This window comes from Cyphomyrmex costatus, unplaced genomic scaffold (genome assembly GCF_001594065.2).
Source record: "Cyphomyrmex costatus isolate MS0001 unplaced genomic scaffold, Ccosl1.0 scaffold81, whole genome shotgun sequence".
Classification (NCBI taxonomy): Eukaryota; Metazoa; Arthropoda; class Insecta; order Hymenoptera; family Formicidae; genus Cyphomyrmex; species Cyphomyrmex costatus.
In genome coordinates, this window is record NW_017280386.1 from 1,059,654 (window position 1) to 1,070,839 (window position 11,186).

An 11,186-nucleotide genomic window follows, 5' to 3' on the forward strand; every position below is an offset into this window, starting at 1 on the left:
AGAGAGAGAGAGAGAGAGAGAGAGAGAGAGAGAGAGAGATTGTTAGATTATTTTATAAATTTGCAAAAACTAAATTTAAACTCAAGTATTTCAATACTTAATTATATAACGTCTGTAATTATAATATGTTATTTGTAATATAATGTGATTATATTAAAGTATAAAACTTAAATTATTTAAAGTATAAAGAAAAAACGGTCTAAATCGAGCGGTAATAAGATTTTATTTTATAAAATAAATTTCTAGTTTACAGTTTCAGAACTCAACAGGTTCTTTTTCAACGATATATTAGATAAATTAACCCATGATTTTGTCTCCTAATCATCGTGGTTCTTTTTCTTGAAATAAAGCTCTTTTTGGAATTTTGTCACAATTCCTAAAAGAGCTTTATTTCAAGAAGAAGAAGAACCACGATGATTAGGAGATGAAATCATGCATTAATTTATCTAATACTTATATCGCTGAAAAAAGATTCGTGAGTTCCGAAACTGTAAACTAGAAATTTATTTTATAAAAAAATCTTATTACCGCTAGATTCACATCGTTTCTTCTTTATACTTTGCATTGCAAGAAACGAGCGAAATCTAATTAAATTATTTATTTACATTAAATGATTAAATAATTTTATTATATATGTATTTTGAAATGTATTTTGCATCAGATACATAAAATAATGGAAACATATGAATTGTAAAACCAAATATTTTGAAAAAGTTTTAAGGCGGATACAAAATTTAACTTAATAAAAAATTTACTAAAATTAAATTCTTAACAAAAATTTATTGAACTACAATAGTGAATGATCGCTGTTCTACATTTGTAGTTTTATGTAATAATTATTAAATCAAATATAATTAATTGTGCCCATCTGTCCAATCTTTTTTTCTTTTGACATGATGTTTTTCTCTTTTTTTTTCCCTTCGTATCAGTTTTTTTTTCTGTGGACATATTATAAGAATTTACTTAAATATCTTAATCGCTTTTTTTCAATACAATGCATGATGACATACATGTTTGTAAGTTTCTTGTGTGAATTGTTAATCAATTTTCCACAAAAACTTACAATTTGCAATGTTATATCTCACAAGGCCATATTCTATACTTTTAATTTATAAAATAGTAAATATGTGCATGTTCAATTGGAATTAAAAATATAGTTTCTTTAGATGAGCTAGACTAAAAATGTCATATGTAGAAATGTGAAACGAAATAAAATATTATTTTGCAATTTGATATATATTTTAACGTTTTTTTAATAGTATAGATATTTATTATGGCCAAGTGTCAATACTAATGTATCTAGATATGATATTTTATTACATCCAACGAATAAAGAAAATATATAATTGTTCATAAATTTAATTTTGTTACATTACTAAGTCCGATCATATAGATACATCAGATCATATATATATTAAAATTAAGTTTACTAGAAATTAAAGAATAATTACTATTAAATCATAATTCTGTAATCTAAATCATGTGGAGGAATGACCAGTAAATTATATTCTTTAATTTTACTTTTTCATTATGAAAAATGTTATTTAAAAGAATATTTGATTATTTATGAATAGTCCCGATAGATATAAGACTGTATCTATCTTCATGTTCAAATACATCTATCTTGATATTTAACATGATTTAATAACAAAGTGAACACGAAATAAATATCAAAAATCACTCAAAAACATCTAATTAAACAACTTTGATTCATTATGTGTGTGCGTGGGTGTGTGTAAACATTTGTATAATTATTCCGATTCGAACTATAATTCACAATTCGAGCATTTCTGGCCTTTCCTTGAATTATTATAATGCATAAAATTCGGAAAAAAAACTTCTAAAAATATAAAAACGTTCAAAGAAATGTTCTTTTATAAATATTATATTTTCTCATATTTCTCGAGGAACTATAAAACTGACACAATTACAGTCGAATAAAAAAGCGAAATTACCCCTTTTATACTGAGAACTTTTCTTTGAGCGATAAATAAGAATTATCATATAAGTTAAAATAAAAACTTACCTTGACACTTGTAAAATAATGTTGCCACACTTTAAAATGGTCAATATGGCATATAGTAACCACGTCTGTAACTCCTACAAGAAAATAAATTTAAAGTAATGGAACTTGTAAAAAACAAAGCAAATTCTTTTCTTTAAAGAACAAAAATATTATAATATAATAATGGCTAATGTATTCATTAGAAACTAGTAAAATCGAATGGAAATCAATTATTACCTAGGACGCCTTGTAGGTCTGTATCCAAAGTATGCACTACCACGAATAATTCCTCTAGCCATACCTCGATAGCCTCTCGCACCTCTGGGACCTCTATAAATAGAAGAAGAAATAACGTAGAAATGTCGAAGTTGGAAGACCTAAATAAATTTGAGTTACATACACATAATGTTAACTAGTAATTTCATGTATATAGGACGTCCGTTAACGCGCTTAAAAATAGATTCCCGAAATCATTTTAAGAAAATTCTAATACCAATTCATTGTTCATAAGTTATGAATTATTATAATTATTATATAATTATTACAATTATATAAATTTATTATATTATGAATAAATTTATTATATTATTATAATTATAAGCAACTAAAATCCAAGCTAGACTGTTATAGGCTTTGTATTCGTATTAGTTATGTTATTACATTAAACGATCTTTAATTGAATATTGTTTATTTACGTGCCTGAAAACGTTCGTCATTTCACATATACCAGTTATTGTGAGGAATATTACTAAAGCCTCGGTAGTCTAATTGATTAGGACACTTGTGCGCGTAAAGCAAGTGATCCGGGTTCGACTCCCGGCCAAAATAATATTTTTCGCAATAAGAATTATTATTTTCAGATTTTAATATAGTTTAACATTGATATAAGACACTAAGAGAGCATTATTAATTATTAAATTGTTAATCAATTTAATTCGTGACTACGACAGTTTATTAAAGTTGTGTTTCAAAACCGACAATCATTCAGTACGCAGTTTAGAAGGGCTACACACATTAGTATGTAAATTCACGCAAAATTATATCTAAGCAACTAAGATCCAAGCTAGACTGTTATAGGCTTTGTATTCGTATTATGTTCTGTTGTTACATTAAACGGTCTTTAATTGAATATTGTTTATGAATTATATTTTATAAATTATAATTAGGACACGTTACCTATAAAACAAAGAATTACCTATTTGTCATAGAGAAACCTGGTTTATTTGTCCTTTTAGGCATTACTTTGATTTGACGTCCCCTGAACATAGACTCATCCATGGCCATTGCAGTTTGTACAGAATCGCGTTCGGCAAATTCAATATAAGCAAATCCTTTAGGGTGACCATCAAACTTATTACACAAGATTGTAACTCTATTGACACTTCCACAGCCATGAAAATGTTGCTCCAATTCTTCTGCTGTAGCGCCATAATCAACCTGCAAAGAAATCAAGTTTTAATCTTTGCAACATTATCATAAACTATAAAATACATTTTATAAGAGAAGAACGCTACAAATTTTAATAATCATGAATAAACTTACATTACCGACATAAATGGACCGGTTATCAACTTCCATTTTATCTTCTAATGACATATTTAATGGACTTGCTGAAATGAAATGTGCAATAAGAATTTAGGTCGTGTGTGTGTGTGTGTGTGTGTGTGTGTGTGTGTGTGTGTGTGTGCGTGTGTGTGCGTGTGTGTGGGTGTGTGTGTGTGTGTGTGTGTGTGTGTGTGTGTGTGTGTGTGCGCGTGTGCGCGCGCGCGCTATAAGACATCCGTTACACGCTTAAAAATATAATAGATTCCCGATATCATTTTAAAGAGGTTCGAGCGTTACTTTGGAATCAAAATGCAACTGAAAAAAATTGTGGATATTATTTATGTGCTGTATTCTTAGTAAATTATTATTGAATAGAATATTAACAAATGTATAAGATTGTCAAGGATTCGAGAAGTCGAGTATACACCTAGCAACGTTGTACTTCGCGACATGACGGGCAGTAACGATTAAGTATGGCGATCATGGTGAATTATAAGGGAGAAATACAGAATCGGTATAAAGGCCGATTTTGTACAAAAAGGAAAATGAAATGGAGAGAGAAAGTCATTGCTGCTTTTGTCGGCTTCGTATCAGCTGTGCACTGCGGCGTTGCCAAGTCTGTTACTACTATTTGTGGTAACTCATGGTAACTATCTAGAATAACGGAAGCAGCTTCGATCCTCTTGACCTTGACATATGTTGTCAAGGTCATGAATCTGAGTAATCTCCAACAAGTTTCAGCCGTCGCTCGTCCTTCGTTAAAAAGTTATTAACAAAAAACTTTTAAAAATAACGTAATATTTTTGCTATACATATATGATATTAAGTATTAAAGCTTAAACACAATAGGCACAGGCAACAGAGAATAATGATCCGTCCAATCAGAGCTGTAGGATATAATATCGAACTTATACCTCAGAGCTCTGATTGGAAGGCTCGTTATTCCCTGCCTACGCGTATTGTCTGTGCCTATTGTGCCTTCCAACTTTATTCTACACTTCCTCCCCCTATTTAGAAATGTTAAACGTTCCACGTGAAGCAACTCTCACCCCCTTCTCCCCTGCAAGAGGCGCACATACAACTTCTATGATTGTACTGTTGCACGTAGATTTCAACTTTCCATGCGCAGCGAGAGCTATCTCATACAAACAAATGGGTTGGGTTAGGTTATTTTTAACAGTAGTGGAGCTCCCTCGCAGGGGGGGGGGGCGGAACCTACTGCCATAATTACCCAAAACAACGTAGGATTACATTCAATATATAAAAGTGTGTGCGTGTAGAAGCAGTAGGTTTCGCCCCACCCCCCCTGTGGGGGGGAGGCTCCACTACTGTTAAAAATAACCTAACCCATTCCATTTGTTGGTGTGAGGTAGCTATCGCTTCGCGTGAATAATCGTAAACTACTACGTTTACGAAAATGTATAGAATTTTTGTGATGACTAGAGCCCGGATTAAAGTTCTAAGATCGCGTTGATCGTAGCTAGCTCTCCCCACTTTCACGTCGCTAAAGGTTGCAACGCTCGGTGTAGTATCAATGGTGGGGAGCGACGGTGGTCTTCTTCTTCTTAATTTAGTTGGCCCAGGTTCCGTTATGAAATCGGATTAACGTGGCCAGTCATACCCAAAAAGATATATATGTGAGTCAACGCACAGTCAAAGTCGGCAACACTTTCAAAAATTGCTGATGCAATGACCGCGAGAATGGCGTTGCTCGACCGGTCTCCGGGCGCCTGCGTCTACGGCGTCGTCACGCCGCAATAACGCGCGTCATGAGAGCCCAGGTCGTCAAAAGGTGCAAATGACGAACAATCGAGACGAGCTCAACCGCGGACACGCATCTGTATGATAAAATGCACATTCAAAGTCGGCAACACTTTCAAAAATATACAATGAAGAGCACCCGAACCGAAACGGTCCGTAACGGTCGGATGGTTCGTCGGAACTATGAGCGACGGTGGTGTGGCAACGGTGTTACTCGAAACAAGGAACGGAATACAAGCGAGAAAAATACTAAAACATAGCAAATACATTAAACCGTTATTTCCAGATTTTCCCCATTATTTCGAATACTTTCAAAATAACTTTATTCGACATTTTGTAATAACTTTCTTTATTTATAAAGGTAACACACAATAAAGTACATTTTTAAATTGTTGTAATTGAAGCCTCTTTGTTTTTCGCTCAATATATTTTTATACTGAGAAAAGTTGCGTTCTACGTCGGAAGAAGTAATAGGCGCGTACTTGAAAATTTTTAAGTCCTGTTTGAAAGAAGTTTGTTTTTGTAAGACCTTGGAGAAGATGCTTTTATTGTCTTGTTGTTAATTATCCCACCGCCGCGTTCCCCCCTATCGATGCTTCAAGCAACGGCTTCGGGCATGACGAGTGGTAGTGGGAATAGGAACGTGCTACGATCGACTCGAATTGGTACGTCCGTCGGCGGAAAATCCGGGCTCTAGCGATGACTCACATGAAGCAACTACTTCTTTCGCCTTGTAAAGGGGTGTATGACTTATTTCTTTTTCTGTTCATGACATTCCTAATGTACTATTTCACATGATTACATTGTTCATTTGTTTTGGTGGGTATCACGCTTGTATTTACAAATTTTTATCGCACAGTCTTACTTAGTTCTTCAAATAGTAAGCATTCAGTTGCTACTTCTCATTCTGAATATATTTGTACAAATGATAGTGTATATTGATTGTATTATATATTCCACGTTTTGGTACAAGAGAGTACCATTATGAACATTATATAGCTGAATTTTTGTTAAAAAAAACTATATACTTTTAATAAACGTATTGAAAAATTTTTTGAAATAATGAGTGGATCCGTTAGAATCGTAACATAATTCTACATAGATATTCAGTCATTTATTTAACATTATATTGTCATTTACTAATTTTTTAAAATTATATTTAACGGAAATAAAACGTTTTTTTTTTTAAAACTTTTTTGTTAATAACTTTTTAACGAAGGACGAGTGACAGCTAAAACTTGTTGGAGGTTATTCAGGGTCATGATCTTGACAATATATGTCAAGGTCAAGAGAATCGGAGCTGCTTCCGTTATCCTAGATAATTTACCCTATCTTGTTACTAGTAATACGATCCGTGAGGTAAAGATAAACTTTGTGACAATAAAGTTTTGAATCCATACGGTCAAATCCGATTGTCCTGTTTTATACGCAATTGTTGATATTTCATCTGTCAAACCCTAATTTTTAAAATCCTAAATTGGCTGAGTGTGTATAAATCGGTGGTTATCTACTTCGAAACAACTGTCTCCCATAAGACGCTATGTTAAAATGGTCAATTTCAGAATGATATTACAAAAAAACGTATTCAGAATTGTCACAAATTTTTAATCCTAAAAGGACCCCGCACGTTTCTTATGGAAAATGGCACTAGGTGGATTTGACTGAATCTTTGATAATTTGTAGATTATGTGATTCCGATGAAAAGTTGCCATTGCCCGAATTTGATTCATTGAGCTGTTTGATCTGTAGAGGTCGTTGAAGATAGGGAATAGGCGACTGCCATTGCCGCCGCATAGGCAACTAAATCAATTCCTTCCTTCCTTCCTCCCTCCCTCCCTCCCTCCCTACACGCTTTCTCTCAAAGCGAGTGAGTGATGAATTTGTATAACTGTTCGCAGATCTGCACAGTGAAATACGTAGCGTAACATAATAATAGCGATATATCATTCTGTCGTTTTACAATTACTGGAAAAATCAAATGAAACAAATGTCGTTTAAGCACTTGTGGAAGTTGAACATCTGAACACTCGTAAAGCTCAGAAGTGGGTACGCTTACCCAACATATTCCCGATTTTCTTGGACTTAGATATCTTGAGTGATCTTAAGCCTAAGACACGATGCGAGGGAATAGCGATAGCGATAAGTTTCAACTCATCAGAAATCGAATACACCGGAATACAAATTTTTGGTAGGTTGAAACTTATCGTTATCGCTATTCCCTCGCATTGTGTCTTGGGCTTTACTGTTGGCATTTACCAAATCCATATGGCACCATCGTACATACAGGATAAAGTATACAAAGAGAGGAATCGAAAGAATTCCAGCTTGAAATGTTGAGGGACGAACAGATAATACCACAATCTGGTTTAATAAGGGTTAGAGTGTACTCTCGATTCCGCAATGCAACGAAATATCAATTATGGATATCGTACTGACCAACACACGATCATGATATTCATGATATGGATGTTCGGGACCCTCCCATTCAATGTTACTATTGCACTTGCAACTCGGGTGCTCGAACTCTGGGTACATGTGCACTAAATTCCGCGGAGAAAGTCAGTCGGCACAAAATTATTATAGTCAATTTTCGAATAGAAAACAGAAATTCAGTGAAAGCGTAGCAACACTTGGAGCTGATACAAATAATGGGACGGAGAGAGGAGGGGGTGAGTAGGAGAGTGGTAGGGGGCAAGTAGGAGAGTAGCTGGGGTAAAGGAAGGAAGGAAGGAATTGATAAGTTGCCTATACGACGGCAGTGGCAATCGCCTATTCCCTATCTTCAACGACCTCTACAGGTCAAACGGCTCAATGAATCAAGTTCGGGCAATGGCAACTTTTCACCGGGATCACATAATCTACAAATTATCAAAGTTTCAGCCAAATCCACCGAAAGCCGTTTTCCATAAGAAACGTGCGGGGTCCTTTCCTGACATTTCCCTGATTGATTGACAAAATTTTAAGATTTTCCTGACTTTGAATAATACATATTTTGCAATGTTTCTTGTATTTTTATCCTAATATGGAAAATGTTAAATATTTTATTGATCCAACAATTAAACGTAGATGCAGATAATTTTCAACAATCGAAAAAAAAGCTAGTCATAACAAAATACGTGCACAACATACGTGCACAAGACAATAGTGAATTAGCACTGCAAGATCACGGCAAATCATAAAGCTAAAAAATTGTAGGACGAGTTTCTTGAAAAACGAAGCAGAATATTATCAATGATTTTTATCAATTGTGACGCCGTGATATAAATAAATTTCTTTACAGCTATTTTATTTTTCCTGACAAGTGTACTTAATCCCTGACTTTCCCTGACTTTACTGACGCATTTTTAAATTCTCTGACATTTCCCTGACTTGTGGGATTATTTGTATACAGTGTTTATCTACATCATATTAAAAAATTAAGTCTCTAAATTAGATTTCGACTAACGCTCGAACCTCCTTAAGACGAAAAATTCTAATATCAAAATACTGGGGTTACATTATTTCTTGAATTATAGGCATTTAAAAAGTTAGCAAATCATACTGCGTACCATAAAGGTCGTGCGTTTACGTATGATTAGCATCTTTCATTGTATCATGAATGCGTCAATTTTAAGCAATATAGATATATATAGATACAGGGTGGACCATTTTAATTCATCCTAAAGTAGATACCTTTCGTATTTATCTATCAACTATCCCCTTTGTCACAAGATAGGTACTATACATATACAATTTAATAGATCGAGCATTGTTATCACAAATTTTACCAAAAAATTTAGAAATGTGCATCAAAACACTTCTGAATAACGGATACCCCATGGAATTGATATTTAAATTGATGAATACAAGATAAAAAAGTTACTGTCAAAACATACATTTGAAAATAATGATAACAACATAGTTGATAATAACTTTAATGCGGTCACTAATAAAGAGTTTTTTGTATTTCTGTTCATCCACAGTGTTACGCAGTCTATCACGCGTATAATTAGTAGATCAGTTTATAGTATGGGTTATAGATGTATAAATAAGTTGAATAGATTTATAAAGATACATAAAAATAAAAAAGAATTTTATAACAACAATGTAGTTTATAAGATACAATGCAATAATTGCGTAGGAGACTATGCATATGTAGAAGGAGACTTAGCACTAGAATAAATGAACATGTTAATAATAACAAAACTTGATTCTTCTAGATATTCTGTTGTAACGAATTATTCATTACAATGTAACCATAGTTTTGATTGAAAGCATGTTATTAAAATTCTAGACTCAGAATCAAACTGTAATAAGAGACTTATTTCAGAAACATTACATATTAAAGAACAATCAGATAGTATAAACTTGAAAAAAGACACTGCATCTCTAAATGACATATATGTTTATATATTAAATTTAATTTCAAATAATAACAAACAATAAGGTTTAGTCGATAGATTCTTGTGACATTCGAGATACATACGTGTAACAGTTAAGGTGGATCTCTCCATGGATCTTTCTTATCTAACATCTAATTTAAAATTGCCAAGTGTCATAATTTACAATAAACGGATGAAAAATATATAATTCACATGATTATTGTAAGTGTTACATAAGTGTTGTGGTTTTTATATATATATATTGACAAATTCTGCGATTGACACACACATTCGATAATTTCATAACGACAGGTTAATTCAAGAATAACATACAATCATTATCTATCCAATATTATTCTATTTAAATTGAGACTGGAATTATTTTTATACACTGACTGTCCTTTCTCGCTATCAAACGAAGAATTGTTTTATATTGACATCATTGCTTCGTTTAAAAAAAAACTGACATAACATGATTAGATATTAGGTGTACAAATTAATTCTCGGCCCCTACTTTTCAGCGACCTCAAAATCCGTTTAAGTTGAACTCTCTCCCACCCCTCTGTAGTCATTTTGAAATGACATCTTTTAGCTTTAAAATGAAGTTAAACTTAATATACCTCCCAGATCAAGAACAAATTGAGCTTATACTAGTTGTTAGAAATATATATAAATTTATTGTAATAATAATATCGGTATATACGGACAGTTTTGACTTCACAGAGTCCTCAACAGCCGCAACCGAATTCTTAAAATTAATTTAGTATATTGCGAAGAATATCACAAGTTGGCGTTTCGTCCCGGCTTCCACTACTGGACTCATCAGTAAGGTAATGTAGTGGGAGCCTACCTTAGACGCCGGTGTAAGTTAATAAATCGAGATTCTATATAAAGTGATATATGCGTATTTCAGCACTTGCGAGAATTTCACAAATATCGATAGACCTCTGATGGCGAGTCGACGTAGTAATATTCTTCACAATATTTTTAAATAATATACGTGTTCCCTCTCCCCCTATCTAACGCACCGAACAATCGTCGGTCTTCAAACACAAATCTATCTGAAAAGTTCCCCCAAAATTGCGCGCCGAACACAGTCGGTCTTGAACGCAACTCTAATAATTTGAAAATAACGTGCTCTTAATTATTTTTCCCACGTATTGTTAGACCAGCGTACAACAAATTAAATTAAAAAATATGTAAATAACAAGGCTCAATAAATTTAAAAAATAATTAATACAAAACAGGGCTACGAGCCAACATTAGATAAAATATAAAGGTCTTAGCAATAAACTGTCATTAATTAAAAATAAATAAATATAAAGTTTAATAAAATATAAAAACAAACGTTTCGACCTTCATTAGGTCATTTTCAATGTTAAAAACGCAAGATCGTTAACAATGTACAAACTATTGTATTATAAAATTATAAACGCAAAATAAATATGTATATAAATATAAAAATTGTTTGATATAAATGTTTAATCTCACTCGCATAATTAAGTTCATAATCA

The 11,186-nt window shown here is 32.9% G+C and overlaps 1 protein-coding gene across 2 annotated transcripts in view; it reads right to left on the bottom strand.

The window, feature by feature from the left end:
* Pabp2 (poly(A) binding protein nuclear 1) overlaps nucleotides 1-11,186 on the bottom strand; it is a 35,816-nt gene that overhangs the window by 7,268 nt on the left and 17,362 nt on the right. Inside the window, exons 4-8 of one of the 2 annotated variants that reach the window (XM_018549349.1) lie at nucleotides 3,548-3,615; nucleotides 3,201-3,442; nucleotides 2,243-2,335; nucleotides 2,027-2,100; nucleotides 905-938 (exon numbers count right to left, since the gene is read on the bottom strand). In XM_018549349.1, the coding sequence (XP_018404851.1) occupies nucleotides 2,067-2,100; nucleotides 2,243-2,335; nucleotides 3,201-3,442; nucleotides 3,548-3,615 (437 nt within the window). In that variant the 3' untranslated portion in view covers nucleotides 905-938; nucleotides 2,027-2,066. Of the gene's footprint in view, nucleotides 1-904; nucleotides 939-2,026; nucleotides 2,101-2,242; nucleotides 2,336-3,200; nucleotides 3,443-3,547; nucleotides 3,616-11,186 lie in introns of those variants that run through there. The other variant, XM_018549350.1, reaches the window with a different exon arrangement.